Raw genomic sequence first — 27,619 nt, forward strand, 5'->3', positions numbered from 1 at the left:
CTGCCGAACGACCGATTTTCGAAAGTTGCTTTTGGGGTACGGCGCTGGCGAGGCCATCGCGTGGTGCATCGAATTGCAACCAACTTCGGCCGTCTTGTACCTACGTCATATTCGAGTTATAAAAGCCAGCAGAACGGTGTCATATTCGCTACGATTCCTCTTGGTCGTTCTTTCGTGCTTCATCTACGCCAACGACTCCACGATGATGCTGCTCGTCTCGTCTGCTCTGCTTGGCTTCGCGTCTAGCGCCGTAGCCGCGAGGACCATGACAGTTACAAACGTACGTTCGAGCTAGTGATTCCAACCGTGTGCGAATTCGATGGACCTCATTAATATTTTCCTACAGAAATGCTCGTTCACGGTGAGACCGTCCGTCATCGCTTGCATTGGCTGCATTCCGAGTTGTGCGCGGTTTTTTTGGCTTGCTTCTTCATAGATCTGGTGAGTAACGTAGTCACAACTGAGTTCTCGCGAACGCTGACCTCCATATAAGGCCTGCTATGTTCACCGATATGAGCATTGCCGGAAATACAGCGCCCGATTATCCGACGGGCTGGGAAGCTCCGAGCGGCAACAGCGTAAGCCACCGTCAAAACCCGTAATAGTTTGTTAATGGGTTTTATCAGGTTACCTTCGATTTGCCTGACAATTGGCAAGCCGGACGTATTTGGGTGCATACACTCTCGTCAATAATTATTTATAATACTGATCGCTATATGTGCAGGGTCGCCGGGACTGCGATTTCAGCACGGACCCCGGACCAAACTCTTGCTTGACTGGCGGCTGCAACGGTGGCCTCGAATGCGCTACCACTGGAGGCACTGTATGGCCTGTCCCCGTCTCCAAGATCGACATAACCCTCTGACTTCTCTATCACGGACAGGGCGTTCCTCCGGCGACAGTTGCCGAGTTCACCTTCGACGGTACTAACGATAACTACGACGTTTCGCTCGTCGACGGGTATGTCAGGTTTTCGGTTATTTTCCCTGAGGTATAATCGCTGATGTCACCCCATCATTATTTCAGATGTAAGTGCATATTGACATTATTCGATATGTTTGCAGTAAATCAATCTTGTCACATTTCACGTTTGCAGACAATCTCCCCATGCGCGTTGACAACACCGTCGGTTGTGGTGTTCCCAGTTGTCCGGTGGACCTCGCCCCAAACTGTGCGTGACGATGTGTGCATGACACCGCCTGGAAATCCTGACACGAATCACCACACGACAGGTCCCTCCGCGATTGCAGGACCGTTCGACTCTACTGGAGCAGCGGTGGGCTGTAAATCTGCCTGCTTTGCCAACCTCGATGGGGACCAAGGTAAGCGATTTTCCGCAGTGGTCACCCGTCGCAAGATATCTTCTGTAACATGGCCACCGTGCACTTGCAGCAAACAGCCCGAACTGCTGCAGCGGGCAGTACGGCACGGCCGCGACCTGCCCGTCCAGCAGTGTTCAATGTGAGTAGCCCAAATGCCGCATATAGACCACTATATTGAACGCAACTTGGACAGACTACGATTATTTCAGTAAGCATCCTTTCGCTTATCGGGTTATTGTCGGGTACTCAGCGCCGTTGTGCCGTGTTCTTCAGAGAGCAACTGCCCCGACTCCTATGCGTGAGTAGCGCCCACGCATGGTCGACGATAAAGGATGCTTATCTCGACCCTTCTCTCCAGATATGCATACGACGAAAGCAGCGGCACTGCCCTCTGGAAGTGCGATGGAAGTCTCGAGGCTTCGTACACTATCACCTTCTGCCCATGAGGCCGCCGCGATGTCATCTTGCGAAGAACCGTCCGTAATATTATTGTCTCGCGCTATGCTCCGATCAACGACGATGAATGTGATTTTCCGTCCCGCGGTCGCTTGGGCGTCACGATGTCCTGAGTCGCTTGAAATTTGACCAGCGGCGCTGGCAGGGACGTATGGAAAGAACCTTGCACTGATCATGCTTCCTGATCTCCTTACGTCGGTCACTCCGTCATCGGATGTTTACCAGCCACCGTTTCCATCGATTCTCGTTCCTTCTTCATGGCACATGGTGCGTCCATCAGCCTGGATATCGAATTCAGACTCCAAGGTTCGCCGTGGTCACGATGTCGCATACGCAAGTGAAAGTATTTGAGCGCCCGGGGATTTGGGTACCGGTTTGTCTCGGATTATGATTTCAAAAGACGTGCAGAGCACATGCCCATTGTCATGTGGAAGCGCCCAGAGAGGGCGTAGTGATTCCTATTTCCGTATCGTTGCCATGTCGTTCGGCGCGTTCGGGATGTTTGGACGGATCGGGGACCATCGACTGTTTCGGTCAACGGCGGCAGCCACAAGGATGAGTGTGCATGCCGTTGGAGCCGATGAGGTGGACGGAGTGACCTAGCGTACTAGTCAGACGAAGTTGAGGTAAGGCTAGCCTGGTATATCGCGTTCGAATTGCTGCCGTTGGCCGTCCACTATCTCGCACGGGGCCGTAAAAGAACTCGATGAGGCCCTTTGTATCTTGATAAAAAAAAGATAGATAATCCTAAGATAACCCCCGTGAGGTTTCTGTCGAAGCCAGGCGGGCAGTGCGCATCAGGAAAAGAGGTTAAAGTGATCTCGCGAAGGGCGGCGGTCACGGCCTGACCTCATCACGGGACACTTGGTGGTAGGTTGGGGCGTCATGGTCGTGTGTCGAGTATAGCACCTTGTCTCTCCGGGCTGCTTCCGTCTGCGGAATGGTTGCTGTCCATGCTGCTCCGAATCACGAGCAGCATCTTGCGCGGGTCCGTCTGACCGCGACCAAGTGCCTGCTCCGACAAACTGGGCAACCTCGCTTCATCGATGGCCGCTCCGCCGCGCGAAAGGCCATCGCCCGTCCTCAAATGGCATTTGTCCGGAACCGTCCATGTTCAAATTCGTTCGAGCGCACCGCGCGACGTTCTGGACCACGTGAAGATGCAGCGTTCAGTCCAGCAACTGGCTCCGGGCGTGCAACGTCCCAGTCCGCCGATGCTGCCACCGTCTGGACCGTACGAAGGGTATATAAAAAGGACCAGCGACCGACGCCATGAAAGCACGGACGAACCGCACTGCAGCCCGCTCGTTCCTGCTCTGACGCATCCTCGCTCGTAACTCCTCGCAGCCATGAAGAGCACATCCGCCGCCGTCCTTCTCTCCGCCGCTTCTGGCGCGTTCGCCAGGACTATGACCGTGTACAACGGCTGCCCGTTCACGGTACGTGCACCAGATATCTTGTCAAGGACATCCTATTGATTGTGTTTCACCGTCACATAGATCTGGTGAATTTTGGATGTACCGTTCATCTGAGAGTTGTATTGACGATTCGCCGTCAAGGCCCGCGATGTTCACGGACATGAACGTCCCTAACAATGCGGCGCCCAACTACCCTACCGGAGTACGTTCATCACCAAAACTTACCCACACTCTTATCTCATCCTAGCCATTGTCTCCAGTGGGTCGCCGACGCCTACACCCATGTCACCTTCACCGTGCCGGACAACTGGCAGGCTGGTCGCATTTGGGTACGTTGCGGATCGTTGCCTGGAGAAAGTGTTTGACTCGTCGCTAGGGTCGCCGTGACTGCGACTTTAGCACCAACCCCGGTCCCAACTCCTGCCTTGACGGAGGCTGCAATGGCGGTCTGGAGTGCGCCACGAGCGGAGGCACCGGTGTCCCACCTGCAACTGTAGCTGAGTTCACCTTCGATGGCACCAACGACAATTACGACGTGTCTCTCGTGGACGGGTGCGTTTCTCTCATGCATGCGAACATTGCCCTAAGCTAATCATTGGTTCACAGATGTGAGTCTGGTGATAAGATCCTGCTTCCGCCGATATTGACCATTTTGCCTCAGATAACCTGCCACTGCGCATCGACAACACAGTGGGATGCCCCGTCGCCGACTGCCCGGTTGATCTCGGCCCGAACTGTGAGTTTCAACTAGGCCGTCACCGTATACTACTTTCTTACATCATGGTTCAGGCCCTGCCCCGCTCCAGGGTCCGTTTGACTCTACTGGCTTCCCCGTTGGATGCAAGTCCGCTTGCTTCGCCAACCTCGACGGCAACCAAGGTGCGCCGAACTTCTTATAACAACGCCCAGCCTCATCTCACGCTTTCACCCTTCTGCCCACATAGCCAACAGCCCCAACTGCTGCAGCGGACAATACAGCACGGCTGCGACGTGCCCCTCGAGTGGTGTTGCCTGTAAGTACCGCACGCGTGTTCGTAGCGGACAAACACTAAATTATATGCACTTAGACTACTCCTATTTCAGTGGGTATCATCGTCTGCGGTTATCTACTTTTGCTGACCAATACCTGCGCCCTTTCCTACAAATCATACAAACTGCCATCAGAGAGCAACTGCCCCAACTCGTATGCGTAAGTGGACCCGCTTCGCAGGATTCTGCCTCGGATTTAATGACGCGATTCTCTGGATTCTAGGTACGCCTACGACGAGAGCAGCGGAACTGCCCTTTGGTCGTGCCCTGCTAGCAAAGCGGCCGACTACACCGTCACCTTCTGCCCTCCTTAAAAATTTCTCTGGGTTGTGGATCAAACAAATCAATGTATCAATGTGGAATAACGGTGCTATGGAATGACAAGCAATTCGGGCTCGAGATCGTAACTGGCAGCAGATGATGTTGAATGATTGCGGCAGCGCGGGCTGCCCCCTACACCGGTCATCATCGCTCGACCGGTACGGTTGTCGGATGATTGCACGCGTACTCTACAAAGTACGGCTCAACCTTACCTAATAAGTTGAGCTGAAGCATCAGCGAGACGCTTATAGCCTACAGGAATGCGACCGTAATAGGTTGCATTGACCATGGAGTGACTCTTGATGAAGGGTTTTGCAACAACCAAATTCGGAGGAATGCCCACCAAGACCTCAAGCTTGGTAAAGGTTACGAATTCGAGTCGGCATTGCATGCCCTGAGTACTTCACCCTTTCACTGTTCTCAATCCAACCTGTTATTTGCTTCCGGCTATATACTCAGCACTGAAGCTATCTCAAAGCGTCGCTTCAACAATGACAGGTAAGGCGCCTTTCCTAAGAGCAAAACCATCTCGACTCGCTTTGTCCCATTCCGCCTGAGACCACCGTGCTTCGTCCAGTCTGAAGTTATATTTGTGGACGAGGGTGCCTATGACTGTTCGCAGTTCCATCATAGCCAGAGATTTGCCGACACAGTTGGTCGGGCCTGGAGAATGCATGAGGCACAAGTCGGACAAGTCCACAAATAAGTGCTCACCAACGCTGAACGGCATGAATACCTCCCGCACAAGCCTGAAGTCCTTGTCTTGGCTCCATTTGTTATCCTTGAGCCAACGCTCCGGCTTAAATTCCTCTGGATGAGGCGCAACATAACGCGGGTCTCGGTGAACTACGGGTCATGTTAGCAAACATTGTTGGTGATACACGTATGGTGTTGCGCCTGCTCACTGGTATACGTCGAAACTTGCACGGAAGTGCCTGGTGGGACAAGGCTATGCAGACGCAGACTTCAGTCAACTGCGTCAGCCAACGGCCAACGGAATGATTCGACGTACTATTCGCCAATGAGCTTCGGTTGTTCGGTGCGAGGAAGGATGCGCTGGACACCGTTCGGAATGGCAGGTGCGAGCCGCAGAGTTTCATTACTGAAAGCCCTGGGATCAGTACCAATTCACGATAAAAATTTCCGACGCAACTTACATGACAGCATGCAGATAAGGTAAGTTGACAAGCGTCGAGGGATCCAGAATTTCGGTTTCTCGAGGAGCAACACTGTCAATCTCCGTTCTGAGGCGCCTATACGCCTCAGGATGCGTTACTAAGTAATAAAATGCATTGCTCAAGGCAGTTCCTGTGGTATCTGACCCTGTGCATATGATGAGCTGCCGCTGCTTGGAGACCAAGCTCATTAGAGCCTCACCAGCTGCTACAGCAAGGGTCGCTTCGCTGACCAGCGTAGGGAATTGCAATTGCGTACTGCCTGCTCGTTCGTCATTTTCTCCCAGCTATCGACGAGGAAGTCAGACGGGTGGTTTTGTATGACCTCAAATAGGAAACGTACAATGTAGTAGAACAGGCCCTTCGTTGTCTGCCCACGAGCCATGCGAGCCTGCAGAACATCGGCTCCCGCCTTATAGAACCGTTTAGCGGAGCTCGATGACGGCGCAAACAGGTGGTAGAAATCCCGAATCCAGGGAATAGTGCCCAGTAGTTCCTGGAACCTACATTTGTCGTTTGAGACGCCGGTCCGGGGACCAAGAGAAAGACAAGCCGTACGCACCGAAGGCCATCTCCGATACTCTGCATGAGTTTTGCTTTATCCTCGCCAGCTTGCAGGAGGTTGAAAAGCCCGTCAAAACTGGCAAGCTCATGAGAAGGTGCGCGAACTGATAAGAAACGGATTCCTACGCGAAGTCACCCATGAAGTCGAAACTATCAAACCACAGTTATTGGCATGTTATACCCAACGCGATCAAAACTTACGCCATGAAGCTCAACCAGTCCGCCAAATTGACGCTTCCACCCTTGCGCTTATCCAAAGCTCGGACAAGTTGAGACACGCGATTGTTTAGCATGCCCTCGTATTCCTTCAGAGATGATGCGGTGAACGCAGGTTCCCACAAGCGTCTGCGTCGTGAGTGCGCTTGAGGGTCAGAGAGCGAAAGGAGGGAGCCGAGGGACGTCGGAGGATTCGCGACAATGTATCCTGGGCCGTGGCCGTGATCAATACATCCATCTGGATTGACCGAATGGTATGGAACGCGGTTACTCACTTTCGCTCTTACGGAAGGCGGTGTTGACACTGAACAGTGCGTTGACGGCTTTCGCATCGCATATATGCAGGTGATTCGGCCCTGGAGGTGACCATTTTTGGTGTGAGCGTTGGTGGAATAGTTGTTGAGAGGGTATACCTGTCCGAACTATCGGCCCATAACGTTGATGCAGTGCGCGGTAATATCGATGTTGGTACCCGCCGGCGACCTTCCGCCAAGCCCAAAGTCTCGTTATCCGGCATACAACGGGCCCTGGATAACGGTACAGAGGATGGAAGGGAGAGAGCCGATAGACGACCGTGGAAGACGCGATCACGGCGAGGTGCACGACGAGAATCAGCAGGAACGTTCGGACTGACAAGGGCACGACGGCAACGCCAGCGAACGCGATGCATGTCGAAACGGGCAAGCCAATCAATAGAAAGACAATGAAGGACAATCGCCTGGGTTCCAAGTAGTGGAAGGACACATATCCTACGAGACCCGTGCTTAGAGCGATGGTAACCGCGGTATGGGTCATCAATGTGAATACGCCGACGGCCCTATCTTCATCGTCAGCCTTAAGTGAGGACGCAGGCGACTGCGTTACGATTTGACTGCATTAGAGGGATCATTCTCTCAGTCAGTTCCTCGGGGAACCGAGACTGCTTTCGGATGCCTCGAAACGTGACCGGATGCGTGTGTGTCGGTAGTTCTCGTATGGCGCAACATGCACTCCTATGAATATGGAAGACGAGGGGATACGATCATTAATTGCATCGCTCACTTGGGTTGCACATCGTATTGGAACATTACTTATAGTTGGGTTCACTCTAGTCCACACGACTTCACCGCTGGTCTGCCCTGCCATTCGAGACCTCCCGCTCGCGATGGGCCCGGTCACGGGGATCGTAGTCCTGAGAGCGCCCGACAGCCTCCCCAGAACGCTGGCTCAGATCACCGACGGGTACATCGGGTTCGGCTGAGGAGTTGAAAGAAGTCACGTCCTCCGGGCTGGGAACAAGCTATAGCAGGACAAGAACATTGAGGGGGAGAATAAGAATGAATCAGGTCAGGACTTCATACCTTCTGGCCAGCCTCGGCCACGTCGCGGGGAGAGGATTGTGCGCCGGACCTCGGCGCAGTCGAGAGACGGGTTCTGAGGCTCTTCAGTCTGTGAGCCGGCCGATCCGTACATGGACATTCTGCAGCGCTCGTCAGAAACTGGTTAGACGAGTAGACGTGAGTCAGCGTACATGAAATACTAGGAGACAGAAGGTGACTCGGTGGGGTTCAGCTGAAGGTCGGTAATCGTTTTGCGTAGGGTCCGAGTACAGGTGCGGTATATGAGGTCGAGCTCGATGAGCATGACGCAAGCTGGAGGTGCAGTACATGACAACATGTATTTGAGGTTGCCCGAGAATGACGTTGAGATATGCGCTTGCGATTTTCCGAAACTCCAAGTCGTCGGCAACGGATGGCCACGAGAAGAGTGAAGGTAGGTAGGTAGTAGGTAGTAGTGTGGCGTCGAAGGCAGAAACTCGCGTCGGCTCTCCCTAGTCCAAACGTCGTTCATGTCCTTGCCTCCTTTCCTTCGGCATTGTAATCTACGCAACGGTACATCGTACCATGAGGCAATATTTTTTCACGACGATCTGGGGCCCGCACATGCTTTGTGGTGGCCGTCCCTCCTGCGCGCGAACGACAACCAGAACCTAACTGTATTGCTTTTCATTCCTGGTTCGCATCAACTGTGTGAGGACAGCAGACCGGGTACTGTAGCTTACGACCTACGGCGTACAGGAAACCCTGGGTTGGTCGGCTTCTACGCGCCCTTTCTGCAGGAGATATGGGATGCCGCGAAGTTCTCGGGCAAGCATCTCGCCATACTGGCTCATGGTCACCTTGGACATACGCCCTTCAAATTCGAGAGTGATCAACAGATATCAATTAAACACAATATCAGCTTGGCAGCCCAGGTAGCAAGTGCGACGGAAGCCTTTGATGCGATACGTTCGCACTTCGGCGCAAAATGCGAGATCCTTCTCGTCGGTCACAGCGTGGGCGCATGGATTACAATGCAGGTCTGTGTTCCATTTTATCTACATGTATCTTATCCTGATTATCTCCTAGGTTATGAAATCAAGAGGGGAAGACGTCGCGGGAGCTTTCCTTCTGTTCCCCACCATTACACACATCAAGGATGTATGTGACAATGACCGAAATCCCTTTCCAATCATGTCTCACTCATGTTCAGACACCCAACGGGCGTTCCCTGTCGGTGGGTTTATCAAGATCGATTATGACAATTATTGTGTCTCATGCCCGCTCCTAGATGCTCTTCCACCCCCCTTTGCCTGCGATTGTCTCCCGTTTATCGACAGCACTTCGACTGCTTCCCACACGTGTTCTTGCGTTTCTGTTTTCCGATTGGCCTCATGACCAGCTGCTTGTCTTGCAGAACTTCCTTCACAGCTCTTCCTGCGTATACGCGTCCTTATCTATGGCGCACGAGGAAATGCTGTCCATCACGGATCTTGACATAGTGCTTGTGGACAGCTTTAAAGACAAGCTGTGGGTTTATCTCGCTGAAAAAGATGACTGGGTCGGCCCCCATAACAAAGACACGATCTTGAGGGCATTCGCGCCTGTGGAAGCTGAACATCATGGAAGCGTGAAAATCGTGCATGGCCGCGAAGATATCCCGCATGCATTCTGCATAAGTGCGGCACACAATACCCGACGTACCGGGTTCACCGCTGACAATGACATGTAGATCACGGCAAACATCTCGCAGATCAGTGCTTTTTGTGGCTTACTGAGGGAGAGCTCCTATGATGAACCAGCCGAAACGGCGTGGAACTTGCCGGTAGCTTATGGCGCTTCAGAACGTGATCTAGACAATAGGCCGTTCTTTGACGAGTCGTAACAACTGCATTGGTAGACAAGAGTACCCGTCGGCAGTGGACCATTCCTTTAGCAAGGCGATACCGTCCATTACCTCCGCGATGTTCTCCGACATTTTACGCTCAGCTATCAAGCACCCACAAAAGCTCGCAATCGCGATGCCTCTTGATATATTCTTTTATTCTCCTTGTGCAGGTGTCTGCCATGGTGACGTTCTCTTTAGCATCCTGTTGTCATCTTGTTCCCAGTTGCGTTTTGGTAGCACCAAGCCGACGTCGACAGATATGTTTTCCACATCGCCGGAAACATATAAGTATTGCCATCTCAAGAGGCGCAGGTTCCGTAAAGCACAATCATACTCAAGCCTACGATGTCCGCCGCCGAATCTGCTAGCCAACCGTCCACTCCTGCCGTAAAGATTTATATCACGAAATCTGAAGCGGAGGATTGGGATCGCCACAAGGTGAGTAAACGAGCCCTCACTTCGGTAAGGGTCCATTCTCATACATGCACCGGCCAGATCATGGCATGGCTTGCCCAAACTTGCGCTCCAGACGTCTACATCTCGCCGAGCAAGAGAGATTGGCGTTTACACTGGCTGTACCGTCATGTTATTTTACCAGCTTGGTATGTTATCATTACCCCCCCTCTATATACCGCCAACATCTCACGCCACCAAAGGAAACGGCGTCAACCGACGGTGGAAATAAAAACCAAGGTGGTCGTGCCGGGACAAGACTCGTCCATACAGGTTCATTTTTGGTCGGCTCTCGGTAAGTAGATTTGTGGCACTCAGGAAATCGTCCAGAAGGGGATGACAGACTTTATGTCTATAGCGTGGATTATCTCCATCGACTTCAGCGCTCGAGCTCCTCGATCTCTCGAGATATTGAGCGCGAGAAGTCTACTGCGTCTATACGCCAGATGGTGTCTGGCATTCCGCCGGCACTGGAAATACCTTGACCATGTCAGGTATCACGCGCCGAGTGTCATGCACGCGGTATGGTACAAGGACGGCCGTCCTGAGCTCATGATTAACTGGGACTGCATACACCATGACCACCCTATCACACGCAAACGGCGTGCCTGTCTCGATATGGCGTCTGGCCTGGTCAAGTCTGTCCCTCATGGAAAGCATGAAGGATCCACTTCCTGGAACCACGACGAGTCATCAGCGTGTTTCTTCGCGTACGTACTTCTCTGATAGTCTGTGTCAATCGTTCCAACTGAGATTTGGCTGTAGACGGCAGTGGAAAACGTGCGAAGTCCTACAATCAACATCGATGAAGCTTGATGTCGTTGAAATGTCTCGCGGCGCTGTGGCAGCTACGCTGGATACCTGCGTTCTCTGCGACAAATGCAGGGTTCAGATGGAACAAGCCGAGGTTCAGGAAGCTGCTCAAAGTGAGTCATCCCTTGCGCTCCTCCAATCTCTTGTATTGACAGGCGACCCAGCTCCAGCGGATGAAACTCTTCCGTCCTACGGACAGGCTGATGGAGGGAGCCCGCCAGAAATAGTCGCGAGCGGTGTGCGCATACGTCCTCAATGGCTCTTCGATTTCGGATTCCGGATGTTGTTCGTCCAAATCGGGCGTGCAGCTCCAGATCCCGACAACTTCGATCACGCCCAAGATCAGGCTGACTTCGCCGACCTCGTCGAAACGCTTGGAATTGATTCCAGCCCCATACCGCTGCGAATGGTCACATACATCCCTGAAGGACCAACACCTGCCGAGCCTGATTCGCCCTCGTTCGATCCGCCTGCATACTCGTTATCACCTCCCAAGATGCCTGAACACGAATATCTGGCATTATGGCCCAATTTCGATGAATATTCGCCCCGTGCCCGAGCACCTTCGTCCCACAAGCAGGAGCGCACCCGGTCTAAGAACGTAGACAATAAGCCGCTCTACCCAGGAGCTCCATCATACATATCACCGGACCCTCCCATGCAAGAACCAGTCTCCCAAGCGCAAGCTCAGGCCAGTAATGGACCCGGGAAACCGATCTATCCGGGAGGGCCAACGTCTATTGCGCCGAATCCGCCGCGGCTTCTACCGGATAGTCTTGCTCATAATCGTCGCCTCAAAATTTGATTATCGTTGGTAGACAAGGGTAGAGACTCCGCCGAACGCCGCTGTGTAACAGTAATCTAGTCATGATACATACTAGAACAGCATCTTCAACAGGGCGGCTGTAGTGTTACTCGCTCCTCCCGCGTCCTCGTTTATATCCCCGGCACCGGGGGTATCGCCAAGTGGATCCTTGCTGCCGATCTGCCCGACGACATAATAACTGAAAAACAGAACTTTGAATGTAAGGGCTAAACCGGCGTGAAGGGCACCGATGACGATGATGATCAATCGCATCGCCTTTTGTTCGGCCTGTGATGGTGGTTCAGAAAACCGGTTGAACACGAAATTTCGGGTATTACGCACGGAAGCAAGGATGGGGTAAACGTTCGCAACCAGGAAGTAACCCGACAGCCCGAATGCGACGCCGACCAGAACCCAGCGCAAGATTGGGACAGGTATGACACATAAGATCTACATGAAGGCGTTAATACCTGTCATGTATTCGTAATCGATCATTCTCGTTACCGAGACGGGGATCCATATGAACTGGCCATAGCCCCAAATAGCGACGGCTTCAACCATACTCCATTCGCCGACGCCGAGGTAGCGTAGCGCAAGCCACAGGAGTACCGGTACTCCGAGACCATAGGCATACACGAGAGATACCGCGATGCTCAGCAGGTGGAAGTCATAGTCGTAGTGGGCAGAGTCTGGGTGCGAAAGGTAGGACGATATTGAGTGCGCCAGAGAGGACGAGAGGAACAGGCAGAATATCAGCGTGGAGAGGGTCCAGAATGGCCCATAAAGATCTGGCGCTGGAGACAGGTGGGAGGTACGATACGAGGAGGAAGTCGGCAGAAGGGTGGTATAACAGCGTTGTAGAACCTGACGAAGATCAGCAAGAAGACATTGAACGAGGGGTTGGGCGCTCACGGTCTTGGTATCGACGTCGAAGTACTGTTGATAATAGTCTACAGTCCAGAATCCACCGCCGGACTTGCGTGGGGTATCCTCAAAGTAACCTATGGACGTACGTTACTGTGAGACTGTATCCTGCAGTGACAGAGTTTCCTCACCGCTCCCTGACCTCCCTGGTGAGCGGGACCCATTCGCATTGGACCCAGCGTTGGGATCAAGGTATGCTGGGTGGACCAGTTAAGCCTTCGGACGCGACATGCAGGCTGCCAGCATACATTTGAATTGGAGTCCTTCCGGCCCTTCTTCGAGCCTCTGTTGGAGCAGAAGGTCAATGACTGGGCGCCACCGCAATGTTCTTCAACGCACATCGTCAGATTCTACTGAGACGTATGCCATGTTGGTTGTGGAAGAAGGCGGGGTCAATAAACGAGTAGGCGCGTCACTGCTCTCGACGGAACGCGCGCGACCTTCCAGGCTGTGCAGCATCAGGCAGCATTGAACAAGCACCCCACGCGGTTATCAGTCCCATTCATAACCTCCGGTCGCTACTTGCCGTGCTCGTCTGCGCCCCTCCACACTGGCCTCTGATACATACACGGTGGCATAATGGCCCGAAACCGCAAGGGCAAGAAGGTTGCCAAGCAGACGAACAAGACTCTCGAGGATGTCGCCACCGACGGCATGCCGACCGAGGCGGAGTGGGCAACCATGCGTCCAGTGCATGGATTCACCCCGAATGGTGACGGTGAAATCACTTTCGCCAAGGGCGCATGGTAAGCTTCCCTTGCGTACCCTATGGCCCTAAAATCCTGGACGTGTGCAGCGCACGTATACTACCGCCAACGGATGGCACCGGGCGCACTTTGGAACTTCACGAGTATTGGATTGCGAAGATCCGCGAAGTGCGTGAACGAGGTGGCCGGTGGACTCTCACAGCCATGTTCACGTACGACTTTGCTGATGGGCTGCTCCTAAGGTAATCGCTCGGACCCCGATATCTGGGCTCTTGTACAATGGTACTGGTCCGCTAATGACATCCTCGCTGAGAAGATCAGAAACTTGTATGCGCTCGCGACTGCGTGATGAGCCCCTGCTGACTGTCACTGTCATCAGTGACTCCAACCCGTATGGCAAGTTCGAACGCCTGAAGAGCGATCATTACAACTTCGTGTCCGCTCTATGCTTCGATGGTGGTCCCCTCCCCACTCTCCCTGCAGTCAGGCTCATGTGACTTCTAGGCCTCGCTGATATGAGATGGTATGACGAAACAACCGCGGACCCTCCTCACGTTGGCCCTGAAGACTTTTATTACCGTGCGATGTACGAACACCTCAAGCGCAGAATTGATGCACGTGTATGCGGCCCTGAACACCGCGCGTTCTAGACTGAATACGTGATATCCTGATGGTTCAGTGCAAGCCTAGAGTATCATGCATATGCGACCGAGCGTACAACCCGGATGACGCGGATCCGATGCACTATTGCCCGCGTCCGGACTGTCTGCGCTATTTCCACCGCTCCTGCTTGAGAGGAGCGCAGGGCGGTGACCTTGACACGAGCGTCAACGCCGACATCGCTAGAGGAAAGCGGAAGTCAAGCTCGGACCCGACAGAACGGGCGCTGCGCCGGGCAGATCTTCTGCTCGGTTCTTACTCTCAATGCGACCTGCCGCATGAATTTTCGAAACGGGTTCTCCGTGGCGCACCCCGGACCGCGAAGCGCCGCAGGGGATCGAAACGGAACGCGCCCGCAGAGGACGACATACCGGACGGGATTCCAAAGTCCCTCGTTCGGATCGCGGGCCAGCCCATCGTTCGCGGCGGCGCGTACGGCGTCACAGGCAATCTGCGCGCCGTTCGCGCGGCGCGAGAACGCGTTTTCAGCATCTTGGAGGGCCGGCAGATCGAGGACGCTTGGCCTGACGCCCTGTTCGGCAAGGGGGCATGGGAGAAGGACGAGGAGGGTTGCATGGCGAGAACGCTCGTTTCCGACGAGGTGCCCGCGTTGAAGTGCCCGAAATGCCTGGGCGCAATCTAGTAAGTCGCGGACGGACGGTCTCGTCCCGCAACGGTCTCACGGATTTCACCATCGCTATCGAGAGTTGTTATTATCACTGCTTATTGCTTGCCGATGTCGCTGTTGTTGCTATCGCTATGCATTGTCACGATGTTCTCCGTTGGCCTGAAGGGCTCCAATGAAACCGGTTGATTCGATAAGCGTGATCACATGCGCGAGTTCTCTCATCCAGAAAGCGGGTGGCGGTCGGCATCAAGACCAAACGTACGGCAAGTAAGCGCAATTTCTTGGGCGTACGTAGTAGGTGATCGATGACCTGCAATCCATGTTAGCCAGAGACGCATGCAGAGCTCACAGCCTGACCTTCTGCTTGTGCTATCCACACCGGTGAAGTGGGTCAATGGACGATATCGATCCCATCCTTACGCGCCCAAGAACACCGCGATGCCTAAGCGCGGTACCTGCGTCCACGGCCCCGGCGGATAAAATGGAAATGCCAGCAACGTGATAACGGGGGGATTTGTTTGGCCCGGGGGAGCGGAAGGTTTGACAGCGCGCCATGGCAGCGGACGAAATCGGAGATATAGAGAATCGATGCCGGTCAAGCCGTTGCCACATGTTGTACAGAGAGACGACCACACAGAACCCATGACAAAAGGAGGCTGCGATCCATAGCGTTACGAGGAGGGACACGGACGCGAAAAAGTCCTGGTCAAGGACGCGCGCTCGTCCGGAAGGGGTATACAGGGGGGAAGGAGCACGGAACGGGGAACTTCAATCCGTCGAGTAGCCTTCCGAGTCGTCGCTCTCCTGCTTGATCTTCCTGCGTCGCCCGTGCGGCGCCTGCTGCAGCGCGCTCCCGGCCGTGCTTGCGGAGGGGACCGATGGCACCTCGGACGCGTCGGGCACTCGTTTCCTTCGACGTTCTGTCTCACGAAGGTTGGTCCGCACACCCCACACGGATACGTGCTGAGGACGGCGTAAGAGATCCGGGTACTGGTTTGTCAATCGAACGATAGCGAACCTTTGTCAGTGCGGTAGACGCCGGCAGACCAGGGAATTCTGCGAAAGACCGGCCGTGAGTTAAGGACCGGTCTGCGGTATACGATAGAGTTGAGAAAACCTTTGGTCGAGAAGACTCGGAATCGTCCGCCGTAGCACTCTGCGAGAATCGGGACAAGGCCGGGCGGATGTGCCGTCGGAGAGTAAATGTCGAAGAATCGGTATCGCAATATGAACGATCCCTCGATCTTCACCGCCAAGTCCTGGGATTCGGAGTCAGCCCGGAGGTGGAACGCCGGCCAAGCGAGTCGAACGAGACTGACGGAAAAGACAAACATGATCGCCTTTCTCCCCTGATGCTCGAGGGAACTCGCTTGCGCGACGGTGGTTCCGGCGAGTGCCTTTGTGCACATGGACGACTCCGTGATGGGGAATCCATCAAAGTGGGCGAGGACGCCAGGGTCGGTAGGCTCGGCGCTCGATCCATGCGAACTCGAGGATCTTGCCGTTGGCTGGGATCGGGAAGGGACCGGAGGCGTGGGCGATTCCGACCGAGGGGGTTCCGTGGCTCTCGACGGCGTCGATGGCTCGGGACCGCGCGGGAGGGCCGAGTACGGATGAGATATCCGGAGCGAGGTGAGACTAGAAGGAGAGATGTCGACGGCCTCGGCGGGAGAAGTGCTGCGCCGTCTTACGGGCTCAGGCTTGGGTTTCAGCCCCGCGCCGCGCGGGCGCGCGTCCGTCGGAACGGGGAACAAGTCGACGTGACAGATGTGGCCAGAGCTTTGGTGCCTGCGACAGAGAGATGGGGTGAGGGTCCAGGGTGATTGAGAGAGAGCACGATGGTGAACGTACGTGTACTCCAGCTCGTGCTCGGTCTCGCGCGCGGTATCACAGTGGCGAACCTCGTAGAGGTAGAGCTTGAGGATCGGCGGAGGGTCTGACTAAGCGATCAGGACGAGGGTATAGCGACGGTGAGTATGGAAGAGCAGCACCCAGGGGCCTGCGGTCTGGAGAGCTTTAAGTCTGGCGAAGATATGGCGGGGGAGGAGGGGGGACGACACGGACCTTTCACCGCGTACTTGCGGCCGAGGTCGGCCTATACGAAGGAGGGAAAAAATAAATAAAAAAGATGACGGGGTGCGGGACTGGCGGTACACACCTGTTGGAGCTCCTCGAGCTCGGCGCGCACGGTGAGCCCGGCGAAAGGGCCATGGGCAAAGGACGTCGGCAGGCCGATTCGGGACGTGTACATGACGAGCGCCCAGGAGAAATTTACGGGGCGGGAACTGGCGGGAAGTCGGTGGACTGGTGCGGGTTCGTGCGTATGCAGACGAGGTCCGGGTGTTTGGCGCATGCACAAGTCGCATTTAAACGGCGGGTGGACCAGAGCGAGGCACGCGTACGGGCGGAGGGGGGGTCAATGCTGGACCTGAGTTGTAGCCAGGATGCGCGGGTGCTCCACTGTGTCGGATACAACAGAAGGGCGGTGGACGGTGCAATCCATGAACGTTCCGTTCGATCTGGGGACGTAGAAGGAGACCGCTCGGCCGTCCTCTTTGGACTCTCCCATCGCCGGCCGCGCTCATGCAGATCCGTGAGTGCCTCGCGAGCGTCCTTCCGCACCTCATCTATCTCCCGCTCTGGGCCCTCGTGGACACTTACGGCTCAAGTAACCACCTGCCCCTCGCGCCGCCGTCCACCGCGCTCACCCTTCCGCAGATCCCGCAGGCACCGTCGATGGCCCGTCCAACGGGATGCGCATCGCGACCTACAACCTCCGCTACGACTCCATCCCGGACAACATCACCGTCCAGCAGTCCCTCAGCCACCTCCCGGACCCGCTCACCGAACCCCTCTTTCTCCACAAGCACGGCGAGCAGCCCTGGTCCAAGCGCAGGCTCCACGTCGCCCACCACATCCTCAGCGAGAACGTCGACGTCTTTTGTGAGTCGCAGCTCCACCTGTGCCTCTGCGCGTTCACACCGCCACGGCCCCGCAAGGCGTCCAGGAGGCCCTCATCCGACAGGTCAACGACCTCCAGGAGCTGCTCGGCGACGGCTGGGACCATGTGAGTTGGAGCCGACGACGTCTCTTCGGCGCTCACCGCGCGTGCCGTGCTAGATCGGCATCGGCCGCGACGACGGCAAGCAGGCTGGAGAACATAGTGCCATCTACTACAGGAGGTCCGTGGTCGCGAGCGAATGCGTTGGAACGCCACGGGCCGCAGCTGACGATCAGTCCCTGTTCCAAGGTCATCCATCAGGCTAAACTCATGGGACTCGTTCTGGCTCTCGTACGTCGGCTGAACCCCTCCCTTTCCGTCTCGTTCGTTCACCGCTTTGCTCCACCCGCAGTCTCCAGCCGTTTGAACCGTCCAAGCATCCCGATGCCGGTTCCAGGAGAATCTGCACCGCAGCACACTTTACCCTGACTGGCTCGAACGCGACTTCGAACTTTACGCTGTTGAACACCCACCTGGACGACCGCTCGGATGATCAGCGCAAGCTGGCCGGCGCGATGTTGCTCATGCGCGCCCGTTACGAGGCTGCGAACACAGGCGGCCCGGTCTTTGTAGTCGGCGACTTCAACAGGTACGTGACGTACGGGATTCCCTTCGGTAGACCCGATGCTCAATACTCCTCGTTCAGCCCGCCTACCGGTCCCGACGCTGGCGCCTACAACATCATCACGGGCGCCATCGCTCCCGTACCGGTCCCTGCAGACTTTGAGGAAAAGTACAAGGTCAAGCGGGCCACCCTGCCCGACTTCAAGCTGCTCGATCTACGTGCGGTGGTCCCGCGACACGTCGTCGGCACCAACTACGCGACCTTTACCGGCTTCACCGCTCCGGACGACGCGTCCATCTGGTCGCGCATCGACTTTATCTTTGGAGCCAACAACGGGGGATGGTGAGTGCTCGTCTTATGACCTTCCGATGCCTCTGACGAGACCATCGATCCAGGGAGGCCACGAGGTACAAGGTCGATACGGCCTTGACGGACGACGGTACATTAGCTAGCGACCACCGGCCCGTCTTCGTGGACGTTGTACTCTGAACGATGCCTTGTGTATCATTCGAACATGATGGGTCGCAAGCACGCGCACGATTGCTCGACGTTGCCGAATGGCGTTTGCGCGGGCGACCCCACGTGAGCCGTCTTCGATGGCCTGGTTTGGCCGGCGCACCGTCAGGCGGACACCCCGCACGGCCATCGAAGGACTGATATTCACGAGACGCCCGCGGCTGATGCTCGAGAAGGCCCATCTTGACTGGCCTGTGACGAACGTTGAGCGAGGGCTCTTCCTTCTCAAGCACGTGCGCGCGCTTCCCGCGCATCCATCTCTCCAATATGCATGCTCTCCGGCGCCTTCTGTCTCTCATACTTCCCGTCTTCAGTCTACCGAGCTACGGCTTGCGCTGATCCGTGTAGATGACAGGGCGTTTACACATGTTCGTGTCATGGTCATCTCGTCTAGCCTAACTACATAAACGCCGTCGATGGGGGACGGCTTCCGGCAACACTCTCCGGTACGCGCCAGACCGATGTCGTTCAAACAGCTTTTCCTCGCGGCCCTTTTCGTAGGATGGTCCAGCGTGGCCCGCGGGTTCCGCATCGCCACCCATAACCTGCGGTTTGACTCCATGCCGGACAACATCACGGTCCAGCAATCTATCGCCGCGCTGCCCGACCCGCTCACGCAACCTGCATTCCTCGCGCTCAGTGGAGAGCAGCCGTGGTCGACGAGGCGTATCAAGATCGCCCAGCACCTCATTAGCGAAGGTCTCAGCCTCTTCGGTGATGATTACATGTTCCTTTAGGATCTACTACTTCCTCTCATCAGCCGTACAGGCGTCCAAGAAGCGCTCGTTAGGCAGGTCAACGATCTCCAAGAGCTCTTTGGCGACGAATGGGCGCACGTACGTCGTCGCCCCTGAGTCTCTGGCGCGCTCCTTGTCGATATTGAGGATCCCTCTCGTGCGCAGTTCGGTGTCGGCAGAGACGACGGCGCCGAAGCAGGCGAATTCAGCGCCATCTATTACAAGAAATCCGATGTCACGCTGTTGTCCAACGACTCCTTCTGGCTTTCGTACGCGTGTGGTCATGTCACGGTCATGCCTTGCATCTCAGTATTCCATCCTGTCCCAGGAACGAACCGTTCGACGCTGGCTCCAAGTTCCCCGGCGCTGGATCCGTGCGCATCTGCACCGCGTCGCGCTTCACGCTCAACACGGGACCCAGCGCGCCCGTCAACTTTTCCTACCTGAACACGCACCTCGACGACAAGTCGGACGACCAACGCAAGCTGGCCGCGTCCATGATCCTCATCCGCGCCCGTTTCGAAGCCGCGACGCACAACAACCCCGTCTTCGTCACCGGCGACTTCAACAGGTGCGTCCGTTCTGATCCATCCCCTCTCCCGCGCTCTCCGTCCTCCTCCCATGCTCACGCCCCGACAGCCACGAGACCGGATCGGACTCGGGTGCGTACGAGATCATCACCGGCGCCGCCACCCCCGTCGCCGTGAACGCGACCTTCGCCGCGAGATTCGCGGTTCCGGACGACGAGCAGCCGGACTTCAAGATGCTGGACTTGCGCGCGCAGACGGCCAGGATCAACGTGGGCGCCAACTTTGCGACGTTTGCCGGGTTCTCCGCCCCGAACGACACGTCGCAGTGGGGGAGGATCGACTTCGTGTTCGGAGGCAGCAACGGGGGATGGTACGCGCCAACGACGATCTATATACCTCTTGGTCGCGTAGGTCTGACACGCTGTTCAGGAACGTCACCGGATACAAAGTCGATACTTCACTCACCGACGACGGCACAGTGGCCAGTGACCACCGTCCTGTTTTCGCGGATATACAGATCTAATGTAGCCCAACGATGATGATGGCATAATTTGTAGCGTGTACCCGACCGATCGGCACTCGGAATGCGAAAGGTCCTGTGCATCTCATATGCTCAGCTATATGCGATTCATGAAAGTCGTCGATTTTGTCAAGATCAGATAGATATCGACAAGGTGCTATTCCATAGAGACTATCATTCAATGCGATAATGGGGCAATGTCCGAGGCCGACGCAGTGATGCAGGTACTAACTAATGTCCTCGAATGCAGATAGCAGCAATCGGAAGAAAGAACGTACAAATGTCTAGGGTATGTATAGAGATATAGTCCATTACAAGTTCTCACAAATCGAACAGTGAATGTTGAGTGACGACCGCAACACCGCCGCTGCAAAAGAAAAAAAACGGAGATCAATACGCGATAGCAACGATCAGTCACAGATTGTACTCACGGACGGTGATGAGCGTCGCGAATATGCCGATAACAAGCAGGTAGATTGTGCCGTATTTGAGTACGATCCATCGCCGTTGTTTCTTCTGCTTGAGGGAATACAGTGGTGGTCTTATCTGCTTCGAAGGGCGAAGCCAGACTAAGTGGGAGAAGGCAGTTAGCACGGCTTAGCGAAAGGTTGGAAAGATCCATGACTCACAAAGCGCCGTCGCGTGGATGCGGTCGAAATATGGGATGAGAAGAGGCGGCGTCAACATGAACAACAGGAAGTGACCAATAAGCAAGTCGGAGCTCCAGAGCGACAGCTCGATGATTTTGACGACGAACTCGCGCGCAGGCTGCGACATAGCGTGGTTGCCCAGCCCGCGGCCGTACCACTTGCCGGTCCACCAAGCCCGGTTGGTTTCGTCGTGCTTGAATTCACGAGAGAGGAACACTGAGATAAGGACCTTGTGTACGGCGCGCTGGATCGCGATCACGGCAATCAGGCCAATCACGGCGTGGGGGAAGTTCCAAACTTCGAGGAACCACTGGGAAACAGCGAGGTGAGCAGCGACCAAGAAGGGGCACTACGTCACGTACCAGGAACTCGAAGAAAGCAATCATGCCGGCTACGCCAAGGATATGAACAACGAATGCCATCACTGAACCGAACTTCGGGAACGAGGAATCGAGCATGGGTCCCAAGAACAGCGAAATCATGAACTGCACGAGCAACACCGCACCGTTCCAGACGATTGGTCCGAGGGAAATTATGGCAATCCGGATAAGCGGGCTTGGTGGAGTCTTGCCTTCAACGGGGAACGATTTCACGAACATGTAGGCGACGGTGAAGAGGATCGCCATGACGATAGGGAAGATAACCTCCGAAACGATGACAGCCCTCCACCCAGCTCGTGGGACGTCACCGGATAATTTCTCCGACGGTTTGCCAAGTTTCTTCTTTTTGTAACCTGTGATCATCGTACGGCTTAAGCGGCAATATCCAATCCAGGAGTTGTTGTGAGAGCGCGAATTGCCACGACTCATCCAGCGCAAAAACTCTCTGCATGACTGATGAGGTCATGCTCGGTCAAATAAACTGGATGCTCACCGATAATCAATGATGAAGTCCGTCACCGCGAATTGATGAGGGTTGAACATGAATGGCGCAACACAAAGGGCCAAGGTGGAGATCCAGAAGTAGATGAGGTACGGAGTCCAAAGCGAGACCGTGACGTAGAGAAGCATGAGAAGGGTCCTCATGCCGAAGTAAATGCTAGGTCCGGCGAACCGCGAGTATAAGATAGCGAACGAGATACGTGACGTCGCGAATCCACGTCCGGTAGCGATGTAACGGGCGCCTCCGAATGTTAGGTTGCTGAGAATCGAATGCGTGTATATCTGCGTCGAGAAAACCTCGAATACCGGAGAAAGCGACATGAACTGCTTCCCAAGTCGAAGTATGGCCCGCACCGTTCCTCGTTCAACAAGCTCTGTTTCGAGTATCAGAAGCAGTCCTGTGCTGCAGGAACGGAGAATCACTCGCCTTGGAGGAACAAGGGTAAAAACGCAATCATAAACACCAAGAAGATGCTGATTATGCAACGATCAATCCAGTCGTAAACGGGCACCAGGTTGTAACAGCCACCCTGGCCACCAATGAACTGTCCAGAAGACGTGTACTTGCAGATCGTGAGTTGGGAGTTAAGGGTCCCCAAGAAGACCACTGTAGAATATTCAGAGGAGATCAAGGTCGAAAGAATGATCACTCACTTGTTACGATGAAAACCTGCACGGACAAGATGACGAGCATGTTGTTGATGTGGAAGCCAGGGTGACCGTAGTAGTAAGTCAAGAACCGGTCGATGGGAAGCTGCGTGCCTAGATAATAGTACTCCCGGCTGAGCATCTGCTCGCCCATGCCAGTCCCTAGCTTTGTAGTGAAGTTGAGGATGGTACCGAAGCCGAGGTCACGACCCTTGCCACATTGATAGTATTCAGTATGTTTGATTCTGCCTCCTCGTCCGAATGCGTTCATGCCAGCGTAAATGTCTTCATTAAGATGAAGACCCTTCTGCGCCTTCGAGACACCGCCCCGAGTGTTCATGAAAAGCCCGTTCAGGAAATCCGGATGGCCGTAGTGGAGCTTGCCGCCGATCCAAGCGAGCGACCGAGCGGCAAGCGTACCAAACGTCTGCTCCTTGCCGGCGGCAAGGTCACCAAGTATACCAATGTTCTCCGAGAAAATGTACTCGCGGGCACCGACGATGGCAACCGGCACGTGCTGGGTCTTCGGATTGGCACCCCAAGACGAATACGGGTTCTGGTTGTTTGCGACGGAGTATTCCTCAAATTCGCCCAAAATATTGCGGATCTTGAGGCACTCTTCGAGGTAGTTATCTTGATTGGCATCGATAAGCTGCAAGTATTCACCGCGATAAAAGATGATGGCATGATTCTGGTTGTCCGATTTTCCGTCTCCAAGGATAGGATTGCCGGGCAGTTCGATGCGGAATTTGGGGCGCCTGCGGCCGGTTTCAGGGACGAACTCCGAATGACCGTCGATGAGAGCCGAATATAAGCGAGGGTCACCCCCTTCCTTGCGCGGGGGTTCCTGATCCAGGTACGCAATTTGCAGGTCCGGATACGCGCGCAGCAGGAACTCAGCGTTTTCGTGCTCCTCCTTGTTGAAGTTCGAGTATCGTTGCATGGAGACGATGAACTTGAACTTGCGACGTGACATGCGCTCGAGTTCGCGCTCAAGTTTGTCGGTATTGCCGCCAAACAGTTGAACGACTTCCGGATTCTCAACGCGATAGAGGAGCTTGATAGCCTTCGCATAGTTCATCATGCCGGCCACCGTCCGGTAGAGCGTCTGCGCGCGCAGTGAAGCCCAGATGCGGGTGCGAAGAGTGTACTCCGGGGCAGCACTCTTGAAGCCGATGCAGTAAAAGGGTAGGTCATCCGTCTTGGCGTTACCCTTTTCATCACCGAACGGACTGGGCCCGTTGTACATCTCGGATTCTTCCGCAAGGATCTTTGTATCTTTGACGAAGTTCTGCCACTCAACCGGATGAAGCTGCTTGAGGTACTCAAGAAGCGTGACTCGCGCATGCTGATCCTCCTCACGAATGATTTCACGAAGCGACAGGAGAATCTGACAATAAAGGTAAGGAAACGTTATAACCTCGACAAGGAGATCAAGCGGACCTTTTCACTGTAGTGGGGGGTTAGGACCGTGAACGTCGGCATGGCATCCACGGGAAGCGGCTCAGGCACGGCAGTCGTCAAGCTCTGAGCGAAGAAAGAAATCCGGCGCTCCGCCTCGCTGCCCGCAGGGAAGAACTCCCCCTTGAGTTTCGGGTCATTCTGGGATAGGAAGAAAGGCGGTGCACGAAGACTACGACGGCCATCCGGAGTGTCGATCTGGTGGTACAGAAGCTTCTGCACGTGCTCGATGGAGAGCAAATGCTCGCGATACATCGAGATGATGATCGCGTTCCAAATCTGCGATACGAGGACCTAGTGGACGTCATGTTCAGTATGGAGAGAAGAATATAAAAATGCGCGTTACCTTGGGCTTGTACTTGACTTCCATGTCCTGCGTTGCCAAAATCTTGGCGTAGATCCGCTTGGGTAGACGGGTGAAGATATCCTTCCACGGGGTCCAGATCGACAATCCCAGAGCGAAGCTTCGGGCAATGCTGAAGACCGTGTTCCAAATGACATACCACAGGAACGTGTCCAGGAAGAACAGGACGAGGTCCATGATATACATGATCGTGAGGGTGAATGCTGCCTGGTTACGACAGAGGGCGTTTCCGAAGAGCTTGTCATTACATCCCTGAACCTTCATCCCAACCATCACGCGGATGGGATCGCGGAAAGAAAGGGTGAGGAAGAAGTAGGATTCGGTGAGTTTGCACCCGAATATAAGGAACCATAACAAGACGGAGCCGAGCCGAGCCGGAGTGCGCATAGAGGGATAGCTGGCCGTGAACGTCTGCGAGGCGAGATACTTCCTACTCTTGCCAGCCACTCGGTCGCCGAACATCCGTGCCGAAGGCATGATAGCGAAAAGGAGGGTGGCGACGACGGAGATGAAGAACTGGACGATACCAAGGATGAGCGATAGCGAACCAGTGTTCTTGTTGCCTTGCGCGATCGCGATGTAAATCGTAGGGCCAGCAGTCAGCGCGAGGGTTACAAACAGGAAAAGGAGCCGACGGGTGAGATGAGATGTGTTGTTCCAGGTCATGGGGATGTACGTGAACTCCACGAGCGTGGCGAGTATCATGATGCCCGTGGCTACAGCACCACCGAGTGCCGTGGCTGACCAGTGCATGGCAGCCGAGGGAGAGCTGGTACCGCTAGGTGCATAGATGGTAGGGGAATTGAAGGCAGTGTAGTACCAGTACATGGAAACGTGGATGACCCATATCCGGTTGAAGTTGACGAGCAAATGACCAAAACTCCGCTTTTCGTAGTATGTCTTGAAGAAAACACGGTTCCAATCAATGCGATCGAACTTCATAAATCTTTGGGCCGGCGGTATATCAACAAGGCGTTGCTAAAGGATATGTCGGTATACCGGTTGGGAAAAAAATTGTGAGATACAACTTACCTTATCCGTGAGCACAATCCGTGCGATGCCTTCTGGGTACCAAAACAGCTGGTTGACATCGTCGTACCCGATGATCTGATCGTGATCCTTCTCTCTCCTGACGAACTTGCCATCGACCACCTCGTATCCCTGGTCACGTATGAAACGGTACAGGGGCTTGATGACCGCATGCAAGTAAAGCCCCTCCGGAACCGGGTCGACACGGTTCTGGCACTCCGGACTACGGTAGTAGTCGTCCGCGCACTTGAAAATGAAACACAAGCACTCGGGCACGAAGCGAACTTGCGCCGCTTCGCCCCAACAAAGGAGATACAGGGCGATTTGGCGCATTCGATCATACGCGCTCATATTGTTCATCGCCTGCCGCCACCGCTCGAGAGCACTGTTGAGTTGTTTCTCAGCCCCCCGACCGGTCCGTCGCTTCACGGACTTGATTCTGTTGAGACCAGGATTCTGGGTCTGGCCAACAGCGTCGTCAAGGTCCAACTGGGCGGCGAAGTACCATTTGCGATAGTTTGCGTTTTGCCCACCAATGTAGTCTGCGTGGAGAGTAAGAAGGGCCTGAGCAGGCGGCATGCGCGAAGCACGACTGTCGAGAAGCTGCATCAGGAAATCAAACTGCGGGTATCGACGTCAGCTTTGCACAGCATGAACAGAGGGCAAGGAATAATTACCATGTTACGCATTGAATCACGTTGAAAGCCAAATTTCTGTTGCAGATCGAGAAAGATATCCTCGATTTCCTCTTTCGACAACGGGATCTGCCGCTCAGCGGTCCAAGCTGGATACGGCTCACGCCCGTTCGTTGGCCCGTAGTCGACAAAAGTAGGCGTTGATGATTCCGAGATGCCCATTCGTTGAGGAGGGCCCAAGGATTCCGCGGATGGCACGTAATGAGGTCCGTTGACATCGTAGTCCGAGTCCGTGTCCTGTTGGGAATACGGGTCATATGCGCCGTGGTGGTCGTAATAGCGCTCAGCATCTGCAGGTCCGTTGCTACTGTCAGAACCAAGGGTGTCTCGCCGAAGAGGTTGATCCAGTTGGTCCGAGTCGTTGTCGTAGTATCTGTGTGGGAGGGTGTGTTGGGGTGCGTTGAACGGATCATGACCATGTGAGTCGGACGGTGGGGGCGACGCGGCTGGGTAGAGCCCTTCGTGCGAGTGGGTTCGTGGATACTGCGACATTGTGCGCGACGACGACAGTGGTTAGCTGCTCTTCGTCGTCGGCGTCAAGGTCGTAGTAGTGGGCGTCGTGGAGGAGGCGAGGAAAAGAAGGGCACTGAACGTGTCACCCGTCACAGTCAAGGCATTGTCCCCGTTCCCTGTTCAATTACGGCTGACGTCACTGTCACGCCGGGCAGGCGTTGATGTGCACGGACGATAACGCCGTCTTGGACTGCATCGACTGCAATTTATCGTGCTATCCAACCCTGTCCTCATTTGTATTCGTAGGAATAAGTTAGAGGAAAATAGGCCAGACGACTGGCATTTTTTCCTTGGGCAGAGCGTGTCCGTATCGCACCGAAAGGGAACCTACCCCGGAACTCTCACATGCAAGCCGTCCGCAGTGGGAGGCATCTCATAAATACCGGTCGGTGGCCGCGCCTGTGGGGACAGCCGCATCAACACAACAACGCAGGTACGGCCAATCCGGCCGGGGCATCGTACGAACCCATGCCGCACGGCAGCTGACGCAGCAACACGATTGTTGGGCCTTTCTGAGCCCGTGCTTGAAGATGATCATCGGTTGGCACAGTGCAACGCCAAGACCGGGTACTTACATCGGTCAGCGGTCTCGCGTAAACGTCTACTCCGGTCCTGTTTACGGTGATCATGCGCCGGGCTGTAAGTACATGACCGTGACTATGACCGTGACTGGTTCTATAACCCATTTGCACTTGCGCCCACATGAAACGCGCAGTTGTCCCCGGCGACCGTTTTTCGTAAGGGGTTCGAGGACTTCGACGAAGGCCAGGTAAGCAGAGAATGCCGTTTCCAGAAGGAAGAGCGGTGCTCTGTCACCGGTCACAAACGAATC

At 55.0% G+C, this 27,619-nt stretch overlaps 10 protein-coding genes across 10 annotated transcripts; 6 read left to right on the forward strand and 4 right to left on the reverse strand.

Annotated features, from left to right (window-relative positions):
* Positions 1–265: 265 nt before the first annotated feature.
* PUNSTDRAFT_110621 (thaumatin-like protein) lies at positions 266–1,768 on the forward strand (the record flags this gene model as incomplete). The annotated part of the gene is made up of 11 exons (XM_007379400.1): positions 266–280; positions 347–369; positions 494–578; positions 627–671; positions 725–823; positions 884–960; positions 1,027–1,028; positions 1,097–1,171; positions 1,233–1,322; positions 1,393–1,465; positions 1,681–1,768. The coding sequence occupies 11 exons, from the start codon at positions 266–268 to the stop codon at positions 1,766–1,768; spliced, it is 672 nt and encodes a 223-aa protein (XP_007379462.1).
* A 977-nt stretch (positions 1,769–2,745) lies between these two features.
* Positions 2,746–4,826, forward strand: PUNSTDRAFT_118013 (thaumatin-like protein). Its single transcript, XM_007379401.1, has 10 exons — positions 2,746–3,236; positions 3,337–3,398; positions 3,457–3,525; positions 3,573–3,750; positions 3,858–3,932; positions 3,986–4,075; positions 4,141–4,209; positions 4,264–4,278; positions 4,361–4,385; positions 4,449–4,826. Exons 1-10 carry the CDS (start codon positions 3,128–3,130, stop codon positions 4,537–4,539), a joined length of 783 nt encoding a protein of 260 aa, XP_007379463.1. The 5' UTR covers positions 2,746–3,127; the 3' UTR covers positions 4,540–4,826.
* A 192-nt stretch (positions 4,827–5,018) lies between these two features.
* PUNSTDRAFT_130177 (cytochrome P450) lies at positions 5,019–8,124 on the reverse strand (the record flags this gene model as incomplete). Its single annotated transcript, XM_007379402.1, has 15 exons — positions 5,019–5,209; positions 5,261–5,392; positions 5,452–5,495; positions 5,559–5,648; positions 5,704–5,869; positions 5,924–6,008; positions 6,065–6,224; positions 6,284–6,361; positions 6,412–6,435; positions 6,487–6,709; positions 6,777–6,857; positions 6,915–7,318; positions 7,608–7,780; positions 7,842–7,979; positions 8,029–8,124. The coding sequence occupies 15 exons, from the start codon at positions 8,122–8,124 to the stop codon at positions 5,019–5,021; spliced, it is 2,085 nt and encodes a 694-aa protein (XP_007379464.1).
* A 205-nt stretch (positions 8,125–8,329) lies between these two features.
* PUNSTDRAFT_80998 (uncharacterized protein) lies at positions 8,330–9,866 on the forward strand (the record flags this gene model as incomplete). The annotated part of the gene is made up of 6 exons (XM_007379403.1): positions 8,330–8,495; positions 8,559–8,839; positions 8,889–8,960; positions 9,013–9,036; positions 9,091–9,478; positions 9,532–9,866. The coding sequence occupies 6 exons, from the start codon at positions 8,330–8,332 to the stop codon at positions 9,591–9,593; spliced, it is 993 nt and encodes a 330-aa protein (XP_007379465.1). The 3' UTR covers positions 9,594–9,866.
* Positions 9,867–10,032: 166 nt separating this feature from the next.
* On the forward strand, positions 10,033–11,758 carry PUNSTDRAFT_140814 (uncharacterized protein; the record flags this gene model as incomplete). Its single annotated transcript, XM_007379404.1, has 6 exons — positions 10,033–10,125; positions 10,183–10,289; positions 10,344–10,435; positions 10,499–10,850; positions 10,906–11,066; positions 11,118–11,758. The coding sequence occupies 6 exons, from the start codon at positions 10,033–10,035 to the stop codon at positions 11,756–11,758; spliced, it is 1,446 nt and encodes a 481-aa protein (XP_007379466.1).
* On the reverse strand, positions 11,749–13,051 carry PUNSTDRAFT_96503 (Yip1-domain-containing protein; the record flags this gene model as incomplete). Its single annotated transcript, XM_007379405.1, has 7 exons — positions 11,749–12,046; positions 12,101–12,208; positions 12,263–12,622; positions 12,671–12,759; positions 12,814–12,879; positions 12,931–12,967; positions 13,022–13,051. The coding sequence occupies 7 exons, from the start codon at positions 13,049–13,051 to the stop codon at positions 11,831–11,833; spliced, it is 906 nt and encodes a 301-aa protein (XP_007379467.1). The 3' UTR covers positions 11,749–11,830.
* A 140-nt stretch (positions 13,052–13,191) lies between these two features.
* On the forward strand, positions 13,192–14,348 carry PUNSTDRAFT_118016 (uncharacterized protein). The gene is made up of 5 exons (XM_007379406.1): positions 13,192–13,428; positions 13,479–13,557; positions 13,632–13,716; positions 13,769–13,845; positions 13,894–14,348. The coding sequence occupies exons 1-5, from the start codon at positions 13,426–13,428 to the stop codon at positions 14,037–14,039; spliced, it is 390 nt and encodes a 129-aa protein (XP_007379468.1). The 5' UTR covers positions 13,192–13,425; the 3' UTR covers positions 14,040–14,348.
* A 252-nt stretch (positions 14,349–14,600) lies between these two features.
* Positions 14,601–17,271, reverse strand: PUNSTDRAFT_140817 (uncharacterized protein). Its single transcript, XM_007379407.1, has 9 exons — positions 16,836–17,271; positions 16,742–16,772; positions 16,669–16,683; positions 16,529–16,613; positions 15,997–16,465; positions 15,795–15,936; positions 15,696–15,733; positions 15,035–15,640; positions 14,601–14,987 (listed from the first exon to the last, which is right to left on the reverse strand). Exons 1-8 carry the CDS (start codon positions 17,028–17,030, stop codon positions 15,446–15,448), a joined length of 1,170 nt encoding a protein of 389 aa, XP_007379469.1. The 5' UTR covers positions 17,031–17,271; the 3' UTR covers positions 14,601–14,987; positions 15,035–15,445.
* A 658-nt stretch (positions 17,272–17,929) lies between these two features.
* Positions 17,930–20,658, forward strand: PUNSTDRAFT_96511 (mannose-6-phosphatase). Its single transcript, XM_007379408.1, has 9 exons — positions 17,930–17,969; positions 18,031–18,267; positions 18,325–18,585; positions 18,639–19,473; positions 19,528–19,595; positions 19,662–19,765; positions 19,825–20,067; positions 20,136–20,396; positions 20,456–20,658. Exons 4-9 carry the CDS (start codon positions 19,176–19,178, stop codon positions 20,547–20,549), a joined length of 1,068 nt encoding a protein of 355 aa, XP_007379470.1. The 5' UTR covers positions 17,930–17,969; positions 18,031–18,267; positions 18,325–18,585; positions 18,639–19,175; the 3' UTR covers positions 20,550–20,658.
* Positions 20,659–20,729: 71 nt separating this feature from the next.
* Positions 20,730–26,805, reverse strand: PUNSTDRAFT_118018 (1,3-beta-glucan synthase). The gene is made up of 11 exons (XM_007379409.1): positions 26,257–26,805; positions 25,583–26,200; positions 24,533–25,528; positions 24,169–24,480; positions 22,732–24,115; positions 22,505–22,684; positions 22,070–22,451; positions 21,559–22,021; positions 21,176–21,506; positions 20,978–21,115; positions 20,730–20,913 (listed from the first exon to the last, which is right to left on the reverse strand). Exons 1-11 carry the CDS (start codon positions 26,764–26,766, stop codon positions 20,858–20,860), a joined length of 5,370 nt encoding a protein of 1,789 aa, XP_007379471.1. The 5' UTR covers positions 26,767–26,805; the 3' UTR covers positions 20,730–20,857.
* Positions 26,806–27,619: the final 814 nt, after the last annotated feature.

The sequence above is a fragment of the Punctularia strigosozonata genome, assembly GCF_000264995.1.
Source record: "Punctularia strigosozonata HHB-11173 SS5 unplaced genomic scaffold PUNSTscaffold_1, whole genome shotgun sequence".
Lineage (NCBI taxonomy): Eukaryota > Fungi > Basidiomycota > Agaricomycetes > Corticiales > Punctulariaceae > Punctularia > Punctularia strigosozonata.